The 24,985-nt window shown below is 40.6% G+C and overlaps 1 protein-coding gene and 1 long non-coding RNA gene across 7 annotated transcripts in view; one reads left to right on the plus strand and one right to left on the minus strand.

Moving 5' to 3' along the window:
• The window catches only part of BBX (BBX high mobility group box domain containing), a 134,660-nt gene that overhangs the window by 55,819 nt on the left and 53,856 nt on the right, over positions 1–24,985 (plus strand). For 4 of the 5 annotated variants that reach the window (XM_053936270.1, XM_053936269.1, XM_053936267.1 and 1 more), the window contains 2 exons: positions 21,262–21,432; positions 22,957–23,199. In XM_053936270.1, the coding sequence (XP_053792245.1) occupies positions 21,271–21,432; positions 22,957–23,199 (405 nt within the window). In that variant the 5' untranslated portion in view covers positions 21,262–21,270. Of the gene's footprint in view, positions 1–597; positions 670–21,261; positions 21,433–22,956; positions 23,200–24,985 lie in introns of all 5 variants that reach the window. The other variant, XM_053936268.1, reaches the window with a different exon arrangement.
• On the minus strand, positions 11,462–13,274 carry LOC128784561 (uncharacterized). 2 transcript variants are annotated; one of them, XR_008429537.1, is made up of 5 exons: positions 13,071–13,274; positions 12,880–12,905; positions 12,249–12,328; positions 11,959–12,082; positions 11,462–11,619 (listed from the first exon to the last, which is right to left on the minus strand). It is a non-coding gene; the product is annotated as an uncharacterized LOC128784561 (long non-coding RNA). The 2 variants fall into 2 exon arrangements; XR_008429536.1 differs by having other exon boundaries at positions 12,880–13,274.

A 24,985-nucleotide genomic window follows, 5' to 3' on the forward strand; every position in this document is an offset into this window, starting at 1 on the left:
TTGCTTTCTAATCTGATACAGAGCTTGCATATAGTGCATCTTAACACTGAGCTCTAGCAGGCTCCAGCATAAATGGTCTTCTGAGATGCATCTTGTTAGGATTTAATGTCATAAAGCAATTCATAATTCAGAAGAGTCTCTCTCCAAGGGTAAAATTCCCCTCTCCTAGCTCTTGTAAATATGTGTATACAATAAAATAAACAAGTTTGATAGAGGTACAAAATGCAAAAGTTGTACATGTTAAACTGTATCCCAGCTGTTCTGATTTAGTAATTTCACTGTATATATAATACAACAGAGTAGACAGTATGATTTCTGGCAAATTACTTATTTTATACTTTCTCCAGTGAGACCATTTTAAAACACTGCATTTCAGTATGCTTTTATTGTGCAAAGCAGTAAGAACTGCATTAGAATTTTTCAGATAGCACTTAAAAAACCAGTGAAGTCAGTCTTTTTCACTGAACACCCATTCAAAGTGATAAGAATGCATACAGGATGCTCAATTAGGGTCTACAAAATGTGAAATTACAAACTTGAATGTATTTATTTTATTTATCCTGACTTACCTATTTTATTTATCTTCGGCTTTGCTAGGGACTCTTTGTGGTGAAGAGCTGCTCCAGAATGAAGTCATAGAGTGATTCAGTAGAGGTGTTCAAGCATTATGTAAGCTGTCAGTTTGCTTTTCCTCTTTCTGGATCTTTCTCCTTCTATAAGATTTTATTTCCATAGCCTGGTATAGGTATTGTAGGTCATTATCTGCATTGTGAAGGGTGCTTTTCCATGAAGCAGGAAAGGCAAAATCTCAAATTGTCTGAGGTTGAATAAGAAAACCCATTAAATACAAAGGTGTCATTAGTTCAGTAATGGTCTGTATTCCTACCTCTCATGCATGCTGATTTAAATTAGCTTTGAGTCTAAGCTTGGTGTAGCCATATATATTTATATATCTTTTCTCTGGTATCATAATAGAGACTTTTGGGCTTCCTTGGCAAAACAAGATAGGGAAGTGGAAATGAAAGTAACCTGGGATTTTTGTTTTGTTTGATTGCTTCTCTTCTCTAGAGAGATGGTTTTGTGGGTCTGGGTTTTTGTATGTGATGATTACCACACTCAGCTTGTTTATAACCTTATCTATGAGGAAACCGTCATCTTTTAATGAATGTCTAGGAAAAAGCCTAATTACTTAAAAGCACAGCCTTTTTAATAAGGAGATATTTTCTTCTGCATCACATTGCTTTCTAAAGATGTCTCTGAAGCTGAACACATTAAATTCAAGTCTACAATGCTCTGTACCACAAAGACCTAGCAAGATCTTAGGACTTCAGGACACAGCCTCTGGAGTTGTGCCTGGAGATGTCCTGAGTACTTGCAGATATGAGTATACTCAGTGTGCTGTTACTTGCATAGCAATAACTGATGACAGCTTTTATTACAAAAAAGGCGATCTCCAAGGTGTGCTGCCCAATACATCTGCTGTCACGTCCCCCCTCTCCACAGACACTCTTGTATCAATCTCAGAGCAAACATCTAAATAATACCTGGAAGGAGTTAGTCTTTAGGGCCTTTTTTGTTTTGGAGTGGGGCTTTTTGTTTTTTGTTTTTTTTTGGTTTTTTTTTTTTTTTTTTTTTTTTTTTTTGTTTCGTTTTTGTTGTTGTTTGGTTTTGGGGGGGGTGTGGTTTTTTTTTGTTTGGTTTTTGGTTTTGCTTATTTATTATGCATCTTCTGATAAATCCTGATCTTATGGAAAATAAATCCTGATGATTTTAGGCCGCTTTGGAGTCAGTTCACCACTGTTGCAGGTGTGAGCCTTGCAGATGGAAAGGTGTGCCGAAGCCCTGGCTTCAAGCCCTTGGAGAGAAGGCTGGCAGTGCAGAAAGTGGGCTTTGTGGAGCAAACGGGGCCATGTGTGGCCCCAAGCTTGGCATTGCTCTGAAGGCAGCTGAGGCTGTTTCAAGTGAAATCTCTGCTGGCTTTGGTGACATAGGAAGAGCACTGAGTTATGTAGTGAGGAAAGGAATTTGGAGCTTAAAAACCCCCAGTGCCTTGAGGTTGATGCTGTAGCTGGAAGCACTTGCCAGCCCTGTTGCACAGATGTCCCTCTTGGGCATTGGAGGTTTGCCCACCCTCGGCTTCCTGTAGTCCCTTGTGCAGGGAAGGGAAGGGCTCGAGATGCTGTTCAGCTGTCCTGGTGTCTCTAGCAGTGTGTTTTGCCCAGTGGTAACTGCAGGCAGAGATGTGGCTGACAAAGCCACTTACCTGCCATGGAGTAGTGTGATTGAAGGAATGCTGAGATGGCAGCTGCTGTATTCACCGGGATGTTTTCAAAGAAAGCTGCATTCATAAGGACACAGCAGGAGTAAGGAGACTTGGCAGTTACTGTTTGGGTGCATTGTGGGCTGCTCATTATTAATTCATCAGCACTGGGTGGTCAGTGTCATGTCCATCTGGCTTCTGCTCCCCTCTGTTCCAGGTGATGGGTGAATGTTCTGAGCAAAGAAAAGTTTGAGGGAGGGTTGACAGGCAAATAGTTTTCCTTCTGCAACAAGTGAGTTCACTGTAGGAAAGTGAAAAGGTGGAAGGTGGCTGTTACTGTTCTGCTTTGTAGTTTAAATCTCTCTGCTGTGGTTCCTAATGTAAACAGAAAAGGGATTCTGATCAGCTTTCAAGAAAAACTGAAAGCAGATTTGCTACATTTGAGTAAACCAAATTTACAGCAAAGAGGAACTATCCTGTGATCTTTGACTTCATTGTATCATTTCCAATTACTTGGACATGATCAATTCCTTAATTGAAAACTGACTGTACAGCAAATCATTATTAAAAAGATAAACCTCAATGACATTGCTGTACCCATCAACAGAACAAAATGGAAAATTCTCCTCTATTCAAAGAGATCCATTCCTTAAATGTAGAGAAAGGGATTTCATCAGCAATTATTCTCTTTACATGAATAGTTTTGTATTGATAGTTTCATTTCAGTAAACTATATCTTGACTTGTCTTGTGGGCACAGCTGCCACTTCTTCTGTAGCAGAGCAGCTGGATGTAAAACCTTGAGTTTATGACCTGACATGTATACATAGTTAGATGTAGATATATCTTGTCTGAACCTGTATCTGTATTTCCATCTAGGAATATCTGTATAAGCATAATCATACAGTTTGTAAAGCTCATTAAAAGTATGGAGGCATTCACAATACTCCATTCTGTATGTGTTAAACAATCAGCAAAGATTCCCAGTAGTGATCAAAAGAACTGAGAAAAACAATATTTCCATCTTTGTTTCTCTGTGGTTATAAAGATAGGAAGATAAAACCCATAAAGCCTACCTGTAATCTTGTTTGAGGTGTAGCTTACTTGTGAAGTGGCTTTTTTATGTTGGCTGGAGGTTTATTGTTTTGGTTTTTCTCTGCTGGAGAACTACAAGAGCAGTTTTCACCATGCAGCTGGAGCCAGACTGTTGGAATTTTTTTTATGAAGCCACTTCTTTGACTGTTGGTTAAGAAATGTGAGTTTTACATAGGTAATATTAAAAGCAAGATGAGAACCCAAAGTTTAAATAACCCATTTTACTAAGAGAACTTCTCCTTTCAGTTTTTATGGGCCTCTGGTACTTTCTTGGGGGTTCTCCAGAAAGTCTTGCCAAAAGGAGATCTAACGAAACAGTACAGGCCAATATCCTCTACTTAAGGCAACGTTGTTTTTGACTACAGCTCTTCAGTTTACTGTTTTACTTGGTATTTTTGAGGTGTACAAAGCATTATTAAAAAGAATAACTGATAACAACAAACCCCCAAATTAAAAGGCAGATGTTTTCCACACTTCTCATATTCACTCACACATCTTCATATGCACTCAGAGAGCTGAATCACAGACCATGGGACTTGGCAGCAGAGGGAACCTGTGTTTTATGTGTTAGTGCTCTCTTTCCAGACCTCAGTGTTTCCTAGGAATGCCTACATCAAATGTTTTCCTACAGTTCTTTTTCTTTGGTTTTTTTCTGGCTGGTTGTGTTGTATTGGAAGTTGGCCATGGGTGGTCCTGAGGCATCCTTCTTTTCAAGAAAATATTCAGTGTGTAAATGGTTTATGTTGAATGCTTTGCCTTTACATTTTGGGAGTCTGCCTTTGCTGTCTTATGTCTCTGGATTTCTCCTGCAGGGATAGGCCTGTGCACTGGAAGTGTGAATTAAAGATAATTGACTGTGGAAGTGGTGTATTTTTTCCTGAGCTGACTTTGCCCTTGTACTGAGAATGTTTACAATGATGAGAACTCATTTGCACTTCCTAAGCTTTAGTCAAATTTTTGACTTGTCATAATTTAACTGTGATATAAAGCAAACTGAGGTATTTAATGCCAACACCAGAAAGAGTTACCAAGAGCCAGTTTTCACAAATCCAGTTTTAGTTGTGGATTGGGATGAGTCATTTAATCTGATGCAATGAAAACAGAAAAGATGTTGAAGCACAGGTGTGTGAGTTCATCTTCCACTTCTCATGTTCCAGAGGAAAAAATTTTCCTGTCTGGGGGAAATTTTTAAGCTGTCTGCAGTGTTAACTTGTAACTTCATAGACATCCCAAATAGTAAGAATTCAGGACAGTGTTAATACTGATCATGGAAAAATAGGTCCTTAGAACCCACTGAACTAAAGGAGTCTCTCTTCTGAGTTCATATAGTAGTATGTAGAAGGTAGGGTTGATCGAATAACCTGGCACATCCACAGTTAAGTCTGCTTCTTTCCTTCGCCACAACATTGCAGTTTACGTCAGCAGAGGAACTCTGGTCATAGATAATGACCATAGGTGGTAGGATGTACTCATTCCAGGAGCACAAGGAATAGTAAGCTGCAGAGCCAGTATGTGCTTGTGTACAGAAGCCTGCCATCACTGATACCCAGAGTGCTCAGGAGAAACCCATCTGTTTCCCCAGTCTTTTGAAAATGCTGGATACATGTGGAGATAATTTTTTTAAGAGTGACGAGAGCCTAAAGAAGTTGTGGTTTGTTGGCTCATATTTTAAAACCTTTTTATTAATGGAATTTGGGTTTTTTAAAATTTGTTCATTAAATGACAAAAGGGGTCCAGCATTGTGAATGGCATCAGAAGATGAAGACAAAGGACTACTCAGTGTTCCTGAGTTGTTGCTTAATGATGGGTATGTGTTTCAGTTCACATACGCATGAAATCCACCAATTCTGAGAGGGCTTCATTAAGGGCTCAGCCTTTAATAAGCAAGAATCCAACAGCCATGTTTGAGAGCTTTTTGTGTTCCAAAGTGCCACTCCAGTTAAAATCTCTTCAAAAAGAAAAAAAAATCTCTCCCTACTTCCTGCAGAGATTTCAGTGCAAATCTAGACTACTCATGGGAGGAACTGTCTCAGATGATTTCAAGTGTTTGATTCTTGAGTGGGCTGATGAGTCTCTTGCAGTGAGATTGTGTCACCATTCAAGGCTTGTGAAAGACCCGTGCACCCCAGAGATCGCTGACAAATGAATGTATCCTATGGCTTCTAGAGTATTGCAAAGACCTTCCACCTGTTTTCTCCCAAACTGCAAACTGTGGCATACAGAGCAAATTATTTTAAAAATTAGATTGGAAAGTGCTGTCCAAGCTTATTGACATCCTTTGGAATCTTCACGGTTTCTGGTAAGTTTTTGTGAGCAAATTGTATGGTTGTTTGTCCAGTTGCTTACCAGCTCATCAGGGACCTAGACTTTCAGAGAAAACTTGTTTGGATTTAAACCCTTGAGCCTAGAACAACAGACTTGTGAATAACCTGTCCGCTGCAGACCTCCCTAGATGGCAAACATCTGGATTTTAGATTTTGTTCATTGGGTGCCTCACATTATTTGATAAGGAAGCTCACTTGCTTCCTCTTGTTCTCTTGCTTGCTGAGGTTTTTTTAGAGCTTGCCTCAGAATCACAGTAACTTCTTGTTCTTCCCCCTATTGAAAACCAAGCTTTTCAAAAATATAAAATGTAAATAAAAGCTTGGATTAAATTGGACTCATATTTTCAAACACAATTAAAATACCTTGCCATGTTTAGATTTCATGGATTTTTAATTTTTTTTTAAGTGGGGCAGAGGTGTTTGCAAACTTCAGTTTGTAGTATTGGATAGCTTCTTGAAAGAAACAGGAAGGGTTGAGGCAAACTAGTTGTGCTGCTTGTTCTCCAGATACCAGTATTTCCAGCTCTTCTGCATTTGGAATTGCTGCCAAACAGGTAGCATGGTTGTAATCTCAGGTCACCACAGGTCAAATGAAACAGGGTTATCATTCTTTTGGATCATACAGGCAGAAGAAATCGTACTCTCAGGTGTTTCATTGTGCTCTAAGGCACTAATAAACATCTGGGAAACAGCAGGCTAACTGACCTCAGCTTGGTCACTGAGCAGACTACAGCACTGGTCCTCCTGGAAGTCACTTCTAGGCACATGAAGAGCAAGAGGACGGGAAACAGCCAAACATGAATTTACCATGGGCAAATTCTTCCTGAGTGTGAAGAAGTGATGGAGAGAGAAAGATCTTGGCAAAGGGAGAGCAGAGGACCTTGTTTACTTTGATGGTACCAAGGTTTTGACACTTTCATTATCATCCCTGGAGCCAAACTGAATTCCCTCTAGATGGATTGTTGGATAGACTTGCAGTGTGTGAAAAATTGGCTGAGCCAACATTGAACTGGCAGAGAGTTATTTGCGGTATTCCTTGTGGGCTGATACTGGTGCTAGTGTTTAATATTTTCATTGGTGGTACAAATGACAAGCTGGAGTGCACTCTCAGCAAATAAAAGGTGACATGAAATTGGTGGAAGTAGTGGATTACAGGAGCTGCCATTCAGAGGAACTTGAGAAAGCTGACATGGGCTAGCAGGAACCCAAGAAGTTTAACAAAAAGAAAGGCAGAAAACAGCTTTGCAGAGAAGACCTGGGCTGTAAGTTGACTAGAATTCAGTAGCAAGACCTTGTAGCCACAAAAGCAAACCACAGGCTGGGCTGTGTGAGCAGGAGTGTAGACAGCAGGTTGAGAGAGGTTTTCCTGCTCTGAGCTTGGGAGACTGAATACCCATACAGAGGGACTGTAGGGAGCAATGTCGAGGACCACTCCGGGGGTTGGGTCAGAGCACATGACATACCAGGAAAGGCTGTGAGAGCTCCTTGTGTTTCACCTGAGAAGGCTGAGGGGATGCTCCAGTTGACTCCCAACTATCCGTAGGATCATTATGAAGAAGAGGGACCTAAACTCCTTTAGAGGAGTCTAGTGAAAGGATAGGCATGAGGTGATTGTCAGAAGTTTCAGGTGGGGAAATTTGGGTTGAGCATAAGGAAAAATACCCTCCATTGTGAGAGTGGTGAAAGAGGTGATAGATTCTCTATCCCTGAGGGGGGGTCTGGAGCAGTGTTGTTCAGCTTTGAAGCTAGGTCTGCCTTGAGCAGGACTAGAGACCCCCAGCTGCTCATTTTAGTATTTAATATTGCCTTTTTCTTGAAATAATGGTTTGTTAGTGCATGAAAATGAATAACTATATTATGGCTTTTTAAGAGGAACAATGCAAAAGTATTTTTTTCCTAAATCTTTCACGTGCAGCTCATGTCACATTTCTAGCTTTAGATCTTTAGAAGTGGACGTTGCTGAATCCTGTGATTGTCTTTCTATGAATGAAAAATAAGCCAAGTCTCTTTCTCCTTAAAAGAGACTGTTATGTTCAGCAGAACTCGAGGAGGTGATGCATTTTTGCATATGAGCATGCATATGGCTTGAGAATGGGAGCATTGTCTACAGCCCTGCTTACTTTTGATGGTTTAGTTCAAAGCTTATTTGAGAGATTGTTAGGGGAAAATTCTGAAATGTCTTCTAGCATCAAGCTACCTCCTTGGCAAAGAGCACATTTTCTTGGTAGCTTGTTTTCTTCAGGAATTTGATATCATTCATACTCAATATCCACAGAGCTTCAGAAGAATGTGGCCATAATGCTACAGGGAATTGCCATCAAAAAAATATGGGCAGTCTCACACATAATTTGCCATTATATAGGGCTTTCTAGCTCATACTGGTATATATGTAGCTCTCAATTAAAGCAATTTTTTAAATTGTGGTATGAAAGTAAAATTACTTTTTAAAAATTTTAAAAGCTGTGTGGGTTTGATCTTTAGACCTTTTCCATCAAGTGAAGTACTATAAATCTCCATGCAGAATTTTAGCTCACATTTCCCTGCCAAAAAGAGCAGTAGACTTACTGGTGTTGTGTAGCATCCTGGGGGAACTGCTTTGCTAACTTGGCTCATATAATTTTAACACATGGGCTCTTAGAGGGGATACAGCTGAGGGAGTACACAAAGTACTCTCATCCTAGAAAGAACTTGAAGCAGTATAGGCCAAAATTTCCATGCCCTTTTAATGGATTAACTGAACTAGCCGAGTACAGTGATTTAGGCAACGGGATAATGGAACTATGGAACTTCAAGTTATTTTGATTATTTTGATAGAGGGGTTTAATGTGCTAAGTAGCTGAGGCTGCTTTATTGAGGTTATACATGGAATAAAATAGCATTCTACCTTCTGAGGGCTTTTAAAGTAACATTGTTTATTCCTTTCATCTGTGTATTACATAATATTTTTTTTACCCTTTCAGGCATTGCATATGTATGCCCTGTTCTTGTATTCAGGAGCAGCTTTGTGATTTCCTGCATCTCCAGATCTTTGTGTTGTTTATTATCCAGTTGCCTAGGGGTAGTTGCCCTATCCTGTAAGTTTTCCAGGACTGGTAGTTGGGTTATTACACTGAGGCTGTCGGATGAGCCCTGGTGTGTGTAAGGGGTTGTGTGCATGAGGAGTAGGAGACAGGGCTGGGATCTCGAGTGAGGAATGGGCCAGGGCTGTCCATTGGAGTGCTGGCTCACATGAGCAAGCTCGTTGCTGTTGGTGCCCTGGTGGGATGACACCGCTGGCTCTGCGAAGCTGTGCTACTCCCCAAGGGCTGGGCAGGGGCTGTGGGGTGAGGGACAGCAGTGTGGCCCTGCCAGGGGGATGAGCTGCCTGTCGCTCCACTGCATCCTCTGAGCTACATGGCTCTGGGGACCCCCACTTGGAGCTGCATCCAAAGTGTGCTTTGCTGGGCATGTGTAATGTCTCTGAGTACACATGGAACAAGCACACAAAACAGTTGCTGAATGTGAAAGTTTTCTTTTCAGATTCTTTGTTTTCTGGAAGGGGAGAGACAGCAGAAGGGAGCACAGGCTGGGATCAGAGTTAAAAGCTCTCTTTCCAGTTTGACTATGAATTTGTTTCTGACCTTTTGTCGAAGATTTTTTTGTCTTTGTTAGACTCTTTCCAAACTGCAAAAGTCAGGAAGATAACAATGTTCACACATTTTATTAAACTGCTTTGAATTCAAGATAGAGTTAATAAGATCTAAGTGTTTTTACTTTTTTCCCCAGAGAATTTGTTTCTGCCACAGCTAACAAGTCTTTCAGTAGAATAATAACAAAGACGATGTTTGATTATGGTATGTTTTTAACTTTGGCTCTGTCACAGACTCGGAGTTCTAATACTTTTTTCTATAGCCATAGGTGAACACAAAATTATTTGTATGTTACTGTAGCTCTGTGGATGTATATTACAGAAATAGAAACATCTTACTTTTAGGCTCTCTGAGGTTCATTGTGAAGAAGCCCAGATGTTTTCCTTATTTTGTTGGCTGCCTGACACAGTCTTCCACAAATTTCCAGGTGGAATGGAAGCACATATACATGTCTTTCCATACATATTAAGTTCAGGATTTGATATGCTCTGTGTGTTTCACACAGGCTGTCTGCATGATACACACAGTTGGTTTGATGCTGTCTTGGGCACACTACTGCACGTGCACATATAGCCATTTTTTGGGATACCTGGTGAGCCCAATTCCTTATACTTGGGGAATAAGAGGATATTTGAGATGGGATACAGAAGACATAAAAGTAATTGTTCCCATTATGAGACTACTATGTTAAGTGGTCAGATTTTGCTGAGTATTTTAAGTTTTGGGCTTGTGTAATATCACAGGTTGGGTTGAATGTAAAACCAAAACTTTTTGATATGGCACTGTGGATTTTTGGCTTTATCCAGTGTGAGGAATGCTTAGAACATGCTTTTTTTCTCCAGGATTTTCTTGTGTGTTTAGTTGACACCCTAGTTCTTTACAGACTTCTAACAAGTCAGAATTTTCTCATGATAAGAAGTCAATGAGTTGTACTGAAAAAGCTCTATATAATGAACTGACATTTGTGCCTTGTTTCCATGGATAAGGTTGGGGGAATTTTTCCCCTTTTTCTTTCAGTTCTTTAGTTCTGAAATCTGCTGTTTTCTGGCCCAAATTCAGTTCATCCGAATGCTCAAACTTAGGCTTAATTCAAGCATCTATTTACCATTGCACGGTCAAGAGTCACATCATAAAATAACAGGAAGTGATAGAAATAATAAACTTAAAAAAAAATTTAAAGATAAGGAAAAGGGAAGGTTTTTTTTTAAACTCACTTTTAAACAAAGTGAAATAGAAAATAACCACTAGATGGCACTTGAAAATTGTGTATAAGATAATACATCTGCTTTCGAAATCATTACAAGTGTTCATAGACCCAAAAGATGCTTATGTGGATCCACATAGTTCTGAGGCAGTGATACTTCTGAAAGCAGAATTAAAGTTCTTCAGCTTAGTATCTCTTTCTGTGATCAGACTAAACCACTGCATTAAGGAATCTAGTCTGAATTAAAAGCTCATTTCTGAGTCTTAAAATGCTGCCTTTAGCAAGATGATAAATACAAATATTGCTGATAAATGTATGGAAATTAGTTTGGTTTCCCCTTACTTTTAATGGAATCACAGAATTGTTTAGGTAGGAAAAAACCTTGAAGATCATTGAAGTCCACCATTAAGCCATGTCCCTAAATGCCACATCTACATGTCTTTCCAAAGACCTCCTGGGATGGTGACTCAACCAGATCTCTGAGCAGCCTGTTCCAATGCTTGACAACCCTTTTGATGGGGAAGCTTTTCCTTATATCCAGTCTAAACTTGAGGCCATTTCCTCTTGTTGTTTGGGAGAGGAGATTTGTAGCCATTTGTTTTATCAAAATTCTGCTCTTCCTTGGTGTTCTGTTTACCTACTTGGGTTATGCCTAATGTTAGATACAATGTATTTTGACAAAGTGTTGCTGCTTTAAAGATGGTCAATAGCTTGGAAATTAACTCAGAATTTGGTAGGGAGGGGTTTATACAAGAAACAGACTCACAAAGGTTAATTTCTCATTTTTGGCTTTGTACACTTGCCCCTCTTGGTAAGGGAAGAGGATGGAAGATGATTATGACAATTTGATTATGAAGAAAATATTTTAGTAGCCCAGAGGAATTTATTATCAAGTCAGTCTTGTGGTATTTCTGTTAGTGAATATGGCACAAGCCCCTTTTATTTGAAATTCTTGTGTAGCCTCTTTATGGTTGTTTCTGAGAGTTGCATTGCATAAGAGTTACATTACCATGATTTACAGGCTTTATATTGAAGATACATTGAGCTGAATAAATACTTTCTGTAGCCATTAATTTGATTCTTCTTCCATAGGAGTAGTGGATAGTAGCTGTACAAGGGAATGTTTAGACAACTGCCTTAGCCTATTGCACTTGAACTGAAGAGAACAGAAGTAGACAAACTATAATATGGGGTTATGCAGGGATATTTTATGGCCTATTAAATATGTATTAAGGGAGTGATTCTTTCATTTGCTCATACAGCTGTATATGGTTCCCCTGACACTGGTGGTAATTATGAGTGAATTTTATATGAAAGCTCTGTTAAGCACATGGTAAACCTTAGAATGGGTTACAATAGTGATGGACACAGCTGCACTGTCCTGGTTTTGCAGAAGACACTGGGACACAATCAATAAGAGGTGAAAAGGAGAGTTGAACAATTTTACCATTCAGCTGTGCTCCCCCTGCGATGTCTGCTGCAGGAACATCTCTTTGTGCTGCTCTGCACTGCACAAAAGCACTTGGCTGTGTTTCTGCCATGACTTCACCCTACAGCAATTTGTATGCCTGCTAATCACAGATAAAAACGGAGCTTTGGGATTGACAAGTCTAGAACATGTACTTTTTTACTTTTTTTTCTTTCATTCATAGGGTCTCATCCTCCGAAGGCTGCGAGCAGAACTCCAGGCCATCATTCTTGTTCACATAAAATTCCAATTTGACTTTGATTTCTTACCTGATAGGCCCTTCAGTGAGGAAGCTGTTGCTGAACTGCAGATGCCCTCCTGGGAATGATCCGATGAAAATGTCCATGCACTAAAATTCATTAAGATTTTTGTGTGGCCATCTTACCTGTGAGCGCACTAGCCCTAAAAACTTTTTATGCTGAGATTAAGAATTTAGTAGCTTGCAAAAGCTAGAGAGCTAGCTGATGATCAAGTTGACAAATCACAAAGACTTTCATTTTGCAACACTGAAATAATAGGAAATGCAGGAATGACAGCTGTCTTTCTAGAAAAGCTGCTCCCCATGCAGGCTCAGGTAGTCTTGCTTACACAGGAACCCAAAGCAATTTTTCATGGTGTGCTCCCTCAGATCTAACTTGCTGAAAGTCAGTGGTTTTTTGGATTGTGCTGTTGCTATGGTTTGTGATGCTCTGCAGACAAGCTCTCATCTCCTGTCTGAGAGGTGATTGCACTTTACAGTCTATTCCGTGAAAAGTGCTCTGCTGACAAATGACTCTGGTGTCAGTAGAGGGCTTTGAAGTGGTGGTTGTAATTATCTCCCCTCTGTGGGAGGAAGTATTGCAAAGTAGGTTGGGCTCTGCTGCCTCTGTGTTTTGAATTTCAGGCATTTATTCTGCTCACCTTCCCAGGTTTCTTGGTGCTCTCTCCTGTTGCGGCAGCAAATGTAGAAACAAAAAGAAATGCTGCTTTGGAGCAAAAGAATTGCCAGAATTTCCAGGTTCTGTGGTTTATATCTCCTTCATCTAGGAGCAGAGCCAGGTTTGATAGTGCAGGTGTCCCAGTGTGTCCCTCCCCTGGGTGACTTCACCTACATCTGCAGGAGGCCTTGCTCTGCTCCCCAGTTTGTAGTTCCTTTGAATTAGCACTGCAGAGAGCATGCAAGGAGAGAACCCCCTGCCTGCTCTCCGGGAGGTCCAGGCAAAGGAAGTTGCTAGACTAATAATCCAGGTGTCTCGTTCCAGCAGATGCACAGGGTTATAGGCAGACCTGCTGGTGATCCTTTGGCACGTGGGGTGGTTAGCACCTGGTGTCCAGAAGGATGGATGTCAACCTAACAAATGCTTGTCTTCTGTACTTTATGACCCGAACATTTTGGCTAGCAGAGTGTGTCACTGGAGCCTTGCTTGGTGAAGTAAGCATAGCTGGAGCCTGTGACTTGATGGGTTTCTGGTTTTTGTGTTTCTGCCTTTGCAGCTGCTGAAGTCTAAAATGAGCCCTACAATAGCAAATGTCCTACTGTAACTTAAATTGAAGACAACAAAAGTTATGGTTATATGGTTAAGACCTGAGTCTTCAGACAGCTGCTTTTACCTAAGTGACTCTAGGCTCCTGTTAATATGCTTCTGTTTGAGGAAAGATGTTAGTGATTTGCAGCCCCAGACCTTTTTCTGCAAGGCAAACTCTTCCATCAAATCTTCCCCTTCATCGGCACCAGCAAGCCACTTCACAGAGGCAAAAGGTGCCATAGTGAATGCTGTTGTTAAACATAAAATGTTTTCCATACTAGACTGTCATGGTTTGACACTGGCGCAATGCCAGCACCCCCATGAAAATGCACCTTCCCTAAATAAATGCTGTGAGATGTTATCAGGGACAGAGCAGAGCAGGCCCAAACTTAATAACAAAGGAAAAAAACTTTATTAAACTACTACTAATACAGAAAACACATAAACTAAATCCAGGATGAAGACCTTTTAAAACCACCCCTCCTCCTCCCAATTCCAAACACACCCAGCCATGAAACATCACCCGGGATTCTTGATCAAATTACCACCCTTCAGGTAATCTATGCTTAAACTATCAAGGGAGAGAGAAGTCTCTCTTGCACCACAGGCCCCCCAGGAAACACAGCTGCCCCCCTGTGTTTCCATGTCACACATGGCAACCGCCCGGAAGAAAAATCTGCCAGTGTGACACTCTCCTGTCCATGTCACAGTGCTCTCACCACCGTGCATGGACAGACTGCTCATAGGGCTCCTTTAAGGATGCTTTGCCACGGACCCAAAGATATAACAGTTCAGTTTCTCATCCTGGGACTACAGTCCCCCCCATTTTCCCCTGGGGCCGAGGGGTCCAAAAACAGGACTCATCTTCTTCCCGAAGACAGAGGGTATCACCATTCCCTCTTCAGCTCTCTTCGTTTCTCACCATTCCTGTGCTGTTCGAAGCTGAAACAGGTCTCCCTGGGTCACCACCGCATCCCCCTAAATTGCAGTCTCTATTGCAGGAGATTTTGGTCCAGTCCATGGCTAACAAGAAAAGTCCAGCTAAAAGCTACTTCTTCATCTCCTCCCACCTAAATATTTCTTCTTCTAACATCTCAGGTCCCGGACTATCTCTCTTCCACTACAAATCAAGGAGGAGTAATACTTTTAAAAAGCCCTCATTCCCTCGAAAGGGTTAAAAGTTCAGACTCCCTGGACGGCCGATATCTCAGTCCGGCATTCCGCCTCCCACGCTGGGCATTTCCCCCCGCCTTCTCCTTCTCCTCTGCCAGCAGATTTCCAGGTGCCGCCAGGCTCTCCGTCTCTTTTTCCCACATGGGGGGGGCAAAGGCATCTCCGCTTTTTCTCCACCCTTCCGTCCACAGGAGCTGGCTGGGTTCCAGACCCTCAGCCCCCTCGGCCTACCTGGACAAGGCCGCGTGGCTTCCCCTCCCCCACCCAGCCTAAGGCTGGGCAGGGGGGGAGTCTGCACTCTCTGACGACCGGAACCAAAAGAGAGAGTTCTCCTGGGAGTTCTTGCTTTTAACCCCCTGTGTTCTCAGAGGCGTGTCCATACTTTCAGTGGTCACTCCAGGTGCCAATATCCAAACCTGACCACTGATTGGTTTGACCCAACTTCCTGGAAAAAATTCACTTCCATGTCAAACCACGAGCTTGCTTGATTTCTTTGCATTAAAAAATGCCAAAGAAAATATTTCTTATTTTGCATGTCTGAAGGAAAAGAGAAAGAGTAGAGTTGAAATTTAAACTAAATTGACTTGTGTTATATGTTGCTTTTCTTCCTCTTTGGCAGGTATGAAATGGATACTTAAAAAACCCCCAAAATTTAAAAGAAGTGCTGTTGACGTTTTTCTATGATCTTGGAGTTTAATTTTATGTGTTAGAGAACAAAGAAAGCAAGCAACTGATATCGGAGTTTGAGAATAAGGAACAGTTTAAAATAATTCTGAAGATGGAAGAGTATGTCATTAAAAATTAACTAACACTTGTAGCTGTGTTGCTAAGTGTTTCATGTGGTGACAGTCTCTCCCAAACCTCCACTGGCAAACAGGACCCCACTGAGTCTCAGCATGTCCCCCATTAAGCCATCACATCTTTGAAAATTGGAAAGCTCATTAATGGCTTTCTGCTGTGAAGCAATAAAGAGTATATTCACTGACTGGTCAGCAATTAGTGCCAACTAGTTTTTGTCTTACATTATAGAAATATTCTGGTTCATTTATTCCACAGCTAAAAGAAACCTATTAAAAAAAAAAAACAACCAAACTTTGTATTTGTGTAGGTGTATTTTCCAGCCAGCAGTCTCCTTTTACTTTCATGTGAAAATTCAAATACCTCTTCAGCCCACTAGACTGCTGAGAACAAGAACTCATTTCCCAGTCTCCTGCTTCTTTATTGAAACAGCTCAAGTCACTGACTTAGTAGTCCCCAAAACAACAAGCTATTAGTGTCATAGTTTCATAGTTCAATCCTCTCTTTTCTTGCTAGCATTTGTTTTTATCATGTAGTAGAGAATTTAGATGTGTAAAATAGAGTAGAAAGTGTGTAAAATGCACTTGAAACTCAGCCTTTGCTCCTTTGTACCAGTAGTCTTCATTGAGTCAACCAAGAGCCCAGCTGGCCTCTAGGAAATGTGGGGGTTTTTTTAAGGTAACAGGAAATCTGAAATTCATTTCCACTGTCCTCATGGAAATGAGAGTTGCTGAAGCTCAGATGTTGTTCTATTGAGAATCTTCCAACAGGGAATTGGAAGATAGTCGCAATCCATGTCTATGGGGTTCTCCTTTTGCAGGTCTTGCATTTCTTTCTAACCTGTATTACAACATGTGCCTTAGAGCACTTGGCTGTTTTTGAAGGCCTTTATAAGGATTTTGGTGTTTGTGGATGTAGTTTATCAAGTGTAGCTTATTTAGCACAAGCAGCATTCTCAGTGGCAGATCAACACTGGGATGAGATAGTCCCAAAACTAGTATTGCTGAATTAGTACTTGGTCACCTGTGTGTATAAGGTTTTATAAATAACAGGAAGATAGCAGAAAAACAGAACTTAGCATTATCAAATGTGATCAAATGCTTGTTGTTTACAAACACTTTAAAAAACAAAGACTTGTAAACAGTTACGTATTTGAAATAGAAACAGAGGCAGTAAAAAGCTAAACATTTTCTCCCCTACTTTCCCTCCATCCACCTCTTTTCTTAAGGAATTTTTTTTTTCATCTGAAGCTCTATTACCTATACATAAGACATCCAAGAAGAGTGTGATTCTTTGATTAGTGTTTCTTGGACCAGAAGAACAGCCAGCAGATGTACACACACACACAAGAAAGTTCTTAATTTTTTTGTACTGATGTAATATTTCTGTAATATTTGATCTGTATATGCACGAAAAGTAAATGTACAATGTCACCCTAAAGGTATCTTGCTGTCAATTAATCATGAATGTCAGCCTTGACAGGTACCCTCTAATGACATTATAAAGCATATGTGGTTTATTTTAAGGAAAGCTGTCCATACCTTTGTCTTGTCTTGTTGAAATATTCCTACTTTCTCCCTAGAGGCTGTCATTTCATTTTTGTCATCCTTAAGCTGAGAAGTAACTTGTTGCCCGGTTTTAATAATTTTTACTCTTGCAAACTTCTAAAAGCTATTACATCTGCCTTAAAAGATACATGATATTTCTAGTGATATCTGTAGAAGAAATTACTCTCTTTTTTTTATGTTCTGGTTCATAAATTCCAGTTATTGCAAACTTTGCAGTTCAGGTGTTGTCTATCCTCTCTACTTTTAAACCCAAATCTCTCAAAGATTTGGCTTGTTCTGTGACTGCACGTGGCTTGTTCTGTGACTTTCTATGGACCTTCTCAATTGCCAAGCTTAAATGTGTGCTGCTGTTCTTGTAGGGTCCAAGTCCAGCTCTTTCTTTAAAAGCATGCTGGTAGAGATGCTTGCCAGCACTTGAGGATCCCTGAAAGAGAAACAGGTGGTATTTTTGCTTGCTTCTGTCTGCCAACTTCCAGTCTCATGTAAAACAAGCAGCTAACATGCTATTGACGATGTGTCAAGGGGAAAAAAAAAATCAGAGAAATAAATAGAATCCTAAGAGTCAGGTAATTGGATTCCATTGATGTTTTGCCATTCAAGAAGTAAATAATGGCAGTAAAACTTTCACTGTCATTTCATCATAATAACACACGCATTCTGCTATGTCTTGCCAAAAGGAAAATGTTCACGTCCATGTTAGCTGTAATTTGCATTTGTCTGGATTTTTAAAATGGATTTCTCTCATAATTATGTATGTGAATGTATCAACAATTAGGAGACAAATGACCATAAAGCATGGGCATTGTAAAATAAAAGATGAAGCAATCCAGAGGAAAACAGGTTTACCACACTATGTTGGCATCCATTTTTAACAGGATGTCACATGTGATGTAATAAAGAATTAGAACATTTTTCATTATGCCAATCCTATATTTGACTGAGGGGCATCAGCAAAAAATACACCAAAAAAAAGGTCTCTGGAAAGTCTTTGAAATCTTTCTGTCTCAAATGTAGGTCAGAACTTACAGGGACCTGAAGAAATAAATATGGGGAAGAGGATTTGGAAACACAAAAGTATGTAAAAATAGGATACGACCCACCCTTAAGTGGAAGGAAATAATTTTGTGTTCGTTATGAATTAATTCCTATTTTAGAGGAAAGAAGAGCGGGCATAAAGAGTAGAGTACATAGCTTGACATACTTAAGAAGTGAGGGACTTCTATGATGTAAACATAAAGTTTGAAGTCTGTCTGTTGCCTCAGTCCTTCCATCAGTGGGGTCAAAATCAGGAGGGGCTTTGCTGTTGACCATTGCAGAGATTCTTTATGAAGCACAAAGAGTGACTGTGTTTTTCTGTGGTAAATGGTGCTCATTTGACAGCCAGGATCTGTCTGACTCTGTGTTGTAAAATGGTTCATAATTTATTAACCTAATGAACATCCCTTGAATTCTTGAAGCTGAGTGTGCATTTTTATTTTAGCACTAATGAGCTTTGATTAATTTATTTTAGTGATAAGTGTTTAATACCTAGCCTTCATGCAAGGAAAACAAAAATTATTTGTGAGCTCAGCTGTGGTGAAGAGGTGTAAGGTACTGAGAGCCCCTTAGGGATTTACAAGGTGACTGGTGCCAAACTCAGCACAGAGCATCGCCAGGGTCTTGGGAGTGATGGAGAACACATGTAAAGAACACCTCAGTCCTGTGAAGTCTTCCCTTGCTGATCCTTTTAAAGGGCAGCAGGCAGGGAGGTGCCAGCTCTAAAGGCAGTGCTGTTGTTGAAATAGCCCTGAGACTTCAGCTGAGCTTTGTAAAGAAGGATAATGGAGAACTTCTCAAACATTCGTTTCACACTAACAAGGTAGAAGGCTACTAGTAGTACTCATCATACTTAGGACTGATTGAAGACAGAAGCCATATGATTAGCTCATGTACACGAGTGAGTGGTGAGGGCTGGAGTAGCTCTCCCCGTTGTACAGTAGCGTATTTATCCTCTCAGAAATAGGCCACATGCTTTATTAACTGCAGTAATAGGCAGATCTGTATCACTTAGCAATCTCTGAACAAATCTCTGCTTCCCACGGGAGCTGAAGTTCCTGCTTGAACATTAACTCAGCTTTGTTGATTTGTGTCTGAGAATGCCCCTAACAAAAGCAAATGGTGGTTCAGCACTTGAGGAAGAGAGATAGATGGAGTGCACAGTGTAGTGTGGTACATGGCAGAGTCACAGTGGGATAAAACCAATTTCAAACATATATTTCATGATACTGGATTGTGGCTTAATTTTCCACACTTTAATGTTTGTTTTTTTTTTTTTTTAAGATAAAGTGGTTCATTTATTTGGATCTGTTTTGCAAGTCATGGATGAAAATTTAGGTGAAATGGTGCGTGGTTATGTGCTGCATAAAACTCCCTGTAACCTACAGGAGTTAGTACAGAAAATGAATAGAGGAGTGCATGATATGAAATCAAAGCTTAAACATTTTCCAGGCAGAAGTGGCATTATGTGGATAGCAAAGTATGTCACTTAATGGGACAAAGTTACTACAAAGTTACAGTTTCTGTAATGAGTTGGGGGGCAGGTACTACTGACAAATGGGGAAGGTCTAACAAACTTCAATATACATCCAGGAAAATGCTATTTTAAAATGTAGGTTAAAATTTGTGAACCTTCTTCCTTCAGGCTTGAGTTGTTCCTCCAGCAACCAGTGTTTGAAGGTCCTTCAGCTTTCTGCACTCTCGAAGTCTGCAGGGGAAGCAGCTGCTTATGCGTGTTTCAGGTGCCAGCAAGGGCACATTGCTAAAATGCCAGTGAGTTAGCCAACAAGAAATAACCTGGAAGAGATCATCCAAAACCAGAAGTAGTGCTCACTAAATGTAGGAGTGTGGCTGGAGCTGCGCATGATGGTTCTTGTGGGGCATTTGCCCTGGAGGTGGCACAGTGGCTCAGGCAGTTGGTCTTAAGTGCAAGTGTGGCAGCTTTCTCGTGTGCCCCTGCAAGCTGAAACACTAGCATTGCACCAGGCATCTCATAGAAAGCAGCATCCTAAAATGTACTGTGACCTTGCAGTTACAAGGTTTGATTCTTTCTGTGCCCTTTTCCTGACAGTCAGCAACACAGCTTCTTGTGGCTTTGCCTATGGAACCAGGGCTTAGTGCAGCTGCTTTATCCTGCTGGTGAGAAACTCCTGTGAGACTACATCACATTTATTTGCTTTATAAAGATGTAGCTGGCTAACCACTCTTAAGTTCAGTTTGTTTTGATGTTTGTGTTGTTTTCTTGGAAAGCTAGCCATGCTCCTGTCAGGATTGCCACTGATATTACACTATGCTAATAGAAGGCTACGAGGGACCAGACTGTGTGCCAGCAGCACTTGCTGGGCACTTCAGTACTTTGATGTGATGTGCTGGTTTTATATATATATATATATATATATATATATATATATATATATATATTTGTCCCTTAGTTGGGTAGCACATCTCTTAACCCTTAAACTGATACTTTGGATGTGTTAAGCATGTATTTTTACTAAGAGGTAGTTCTGAGGTATTTTTTAGATAAGGACACATGCACAACGAAATATGATTTGTCTTCTGCGTGCACTTGGCTCAGCACATTTTTTTTGTTTCCTGTGCAGTACTTTGGAAATGTAAGCATAACTATCTCTGGTTGTTTGCTTCAAATCTGTGTATTCAAATTGACTTCTCTTAGGGACTCAGATTTCCCTATCACACCTTTTAATGGCACTGGACAAATCCTAGCTCACAGTATCATGGGGCTCTGTATCAACATTGGTGTATATAAGTGCATGATTAACACGTGAGTGGCTGGTGATATGTTCCACTGTGAGAAAGAGGGATGTCCTGACATTGACATTTGCAGTGGCAAAATATGAAAAGCTGCAATGGATATATGTATGAGAGAGCTGTGGAGTCTCTTGCTCACTTGGCTAGTGAAGGACTTCTCTGCCATCCTTCAGACAGGGGCAGTTGAGAGCTGGATTAGCTGGCATCCTTACTTCATGCTGTTAAATAGTGTATTGCTAGTTACTCTAGGCATTAGGTGAAAGTGTTAAGATTGCAAAAAGTACATCCATGCTTATGTTGATAATTGGAATAAATCTATCTAATATCTTGCCAGAAAATTCTGAGAGTCTTGCATTGGTACCTCATATATTTGCCACTGGTTTGATGGTCATTTATGCCTAAGTGAATTTATCAATATTTTTGCATGACAGGTCACAGTAATGAAAGGCAGTAGTAGGAGTAAGGATCACTCAACAGAAGGTGAAGGAACTGGGAAGCGACCAAAAAGGAAGTGTCTTCAGTGGCATCCCCTGCTTGCCAAGAAACTCCTTGACTTCTCTGAAGAGGAAGAAGAGGAAGAAGAAGAGGAAGATATTGATAAGGTAGATTTAATTGGATGCTTTGACTCAAGATGGTTAATGGTGGATTGGATTCTCCCTAGCTGTGTTTTTTATTTTGTGTTGTCTTGTTCTCTTCTGTGAAGAAACACAGCCAATAAAAAGTGATCTGATGCGGTGTCCATAAGGCTGTAAAGGCAGATAGTGACACAAGAAAGTGAGTTGTTAATCATGCCTTTAAAATAGTGGACAAATTTTTGAAGTCTGGAATATTTTTATCTGCTTTGTTTCAATAATGTGTTGCACATCCTAATCTTGATTGCTCAAAGTGGGTTTCTGATGTTCTTTTTTTTTAATTGCTTATTTCAGACGTGACATTGGCTTGTGCTTGGTATCTGCTTCTAGTAGCTCTGAAGAGCATACCAAACTACAACTTTTCATTCTTCTTTGTTAAAGGTGAAAACTACAAAGATTAAAAGGGAAAAAGAAGGAAAAAGCTGTCTGCAATTTTTACTGTCTTTGCATGTGAAATTCAACTTACCCTCCAGAGTACTGAGTGCACAGTGGAAGTAATCTGTCTCTGGTTTGACACTTGGTATTTTGGTATTGTTCAATAACGCTGACCTTGCCCTTTTTTAATGCCATGTGGCACCTCACACTTTTCCAGTTAGACTCATTCTCTGTAACAAGAACTGGGAACTGTTTATGTAGATGCGATGATCCCATCGTGTGGATGGCATTCGTATCTGTATCTCCTTGATGCCTTTCTAAGGCTGGAATGGAAAGGTCAATGCTGAGGAGACTGCCTTGAGCCATACACTGATAAGAGAGGGTGACCTTGACAAGGATAAGCAAGAGCCCAATTCTCTGATGGTGCTTTCTGTTGATCTTACAGGTCTTTTCACAACATGGTATAAAATAGCAGCGTCACAGTTAGGTAGGAGGTGGTTTTCTGTCTCATGCAGTAAGTTCTGTGGCTCGTCCCTTGTAGGAATGATACGCTGGCCTGTAAATGGAGAGAGCAGATTTTGGCAGTGTATTCTGTTGAGATTTGCCCTCTGCCTCTGCTGGGCAGTTTTGTGGTGGCTGCACTGCTGTGCTGCTCACAGGCTGAGCAGTGATCAGCAGGAGAAGGGAAAAAACTGACAAACTAGCAAACTATTTACCTGTTCCTCCTTGTGTGCTCTGTGGTTGCAAACATGAATAATCAAGGTCCAAGGTAGCTCTGCTTGCCTCAACCCACTAAGATGATTTCTAGGTTGTCAGAAGGAGAGTAGATCTTGTCCCTCTAGCCCCTTTAGGATTGTTAGTAGAGAATGGTCCTCAGCTTAGAAATTTTTCCACTTGGAAGTCAGCGTTAAGTCTTGCAGACCATGAATGAACCTGGGACCATCAGGTGAGGAGGTTTGATGTAGAACTCTGCTCTGTGTGGATGGAATGGTTGGCCTTTGGAGACAGCTGTGTGTGTCCATGTGCCTCTCCCTCACTCCCATGCAGCACACACCGTCTCAGTCTTTGTGCGAAATGCCGGTAACTGAGCTTACAACCCTTCCCTTTTGGTTCTGCTAGGTGCCACTCCTTGGCCCTGATGGTTTAGAGCAGGATGCTGATGAGACTGAAGATGATGAGTCCTCAGAGCAACGAGCTCGCCGACCAATGAACGCGTTTCTCTTGTTCTGCAAACGCCACCGCTCTCTTGTGCGGAAAGAACACCCTCGACTTGATAATCGTGGCGCAACCAAGATCTTGGCAGATTGGTGGTCTGTTCTAGATTCAAAAGAAAAACAGAAATACACTGACATGGCCAAGGAGGTATGTTCTGTCTGAATGGTGGATGTAAAGGGAGTTCATTACATATTTCTCTTCTTTTTCTCTTTGTATTAAATGTTTTCTGTGGGATCTTTCTCTTCCCCCTGTTCCTCAACTTCACCATGGGATTATGATGCCCAGAGCAGCTGCTGTTCTTGCTTTAATTCACTTGATCCTTTGGACCATAATGGAAAGCAATTGGTCTGTGTACACAAACTAACCTGGTTCCGGTAGTCATTGCTGTAATTATATGCACTTTGTGATTGTATGGCCTGATAATTTCTGCTGTACAAGCATTAACACAAGGATAGTGGCCATTGTAAACACTAACATACTGTTCCGTGTCAGCTGACTAGTGATACTTAGCTGTGCATTCTCTATCGGTGGTGCCAGCTACTGGTGGACCAAACCAATGGCACAGTCAAGAAATGTAGTCCCTTTTTACCTTTGATGCTAATGAATTAAAAAATTACTAGTGTTTCTTGAAGTACATTTCCCATTAACCAGTTTCTGATGAAGCAAGATTTGGTGAGCCCAGTACCAAGTCAGAGAGCAGTGCCTAATCAGAGTCCATTAACCAGGAGCAAGGAAAGGAGATTTATCGCCGTATTTCACAACGTATCTTTATGTCAACTTAAAAATTCAATGAGCCTTTTAAGAAATAGCTTTCTTGATAAGCTGTTTTCAAGAAGGCTGTGGTTATCGATAGTAGAGTGAGAAAAACACAGCAAATTACTTAGTCTGATAACCTTACCCCAAAACAGATCCCTGTGATTACCTGTATGATACAGATTGTGGGTAACCTTTGAATTCAATCTTAATAAAAATAAAGGAACACAGTGAGAAGGAAAAACATCTCTTTCCTTTGTTGAGTATGCTAGCACACTGTGGGAAGTGTAGATAGCTGTGAAAATTTTGGGCAAACTATTACCCTACCTGCCCTGGGATCTGAAGGTGTCTGCTACTGTTAACAAGCTGTAAGGTCTGTCTGTTAAGCTTCCATGTGAGCATGGAAAGGTCCACAAGAAAAACAAAGTGTTTAACATGGCAGATCCTTTTTTAAGCAGTGTCTGTAGAACCTCTGTAGTTCCTCATCTGTGGCACAGTATTGAAACATTTGAGTCTGAGCTTTGTCCAGCCATTCCAGTTTCATTCTGCATCCCTGCTTATGAATTAGTGGTATTTCTCTAAATGTCTGGGGAAAGGGCAATTAGAAGATTCAGTACAGATACAGAGAAAGGAAAGATGAGAATAAAGAAATAATTTTTGGAAGAAACAAACCCAATGCAACTGTTTTTCTTAGCCTTTTGTCTTGCTGAAGGAAACTTGTTCATTAAGAAGGAAAATAATTGCAGAACTTTCGTATGAAGTGACAGATCTGAAACTGTTAATCATATTGTTATAGAAATCATTGTTCTTGTAGTGATTTTTTTGGCATGAAGAAGAAATTGAATATTCAACATCAAAGCAGAACAATAAATCTAAGTCGTTTACATCGTTATAAGTAGTTCTAAGAATGAGAACTAGAGGAGAGATAGCATATAATTTTTATTCTTTAAACAGTATATGTTACAGCAATAATTAGCATAATTAGCAGCTATAATGTGCTGTTGAATCCATTTGGGCCTTCTTCAGCAACAAGCCTATTCTGTCTGCATGGATCGGTCATTTTATTGTAACACTTGCTTTTCACAGAACCACAGAATGGTTGGGGGTAGAAGGGGCCTCTGGAGATCGTCTTGTCCAACCCACTGCTTAAGCAGGTTCACATAGAGCAGGTTGAACAGGT

This window comes from Vidua chalybeata, chromosome 2 (assembly GCF_026979565.1).
Source record: "Vidua chalybeata isolate OUT-0048 chromosome 2, bVidCha1 merged haplotype, whole genome shotgun sequence".
Classification (NCBI taxonomy): Eukaryota; Metazoa; Chordata; class Aves; order Passeriformes; family Viduidae; genus Vidua; species Vidua chalybeata.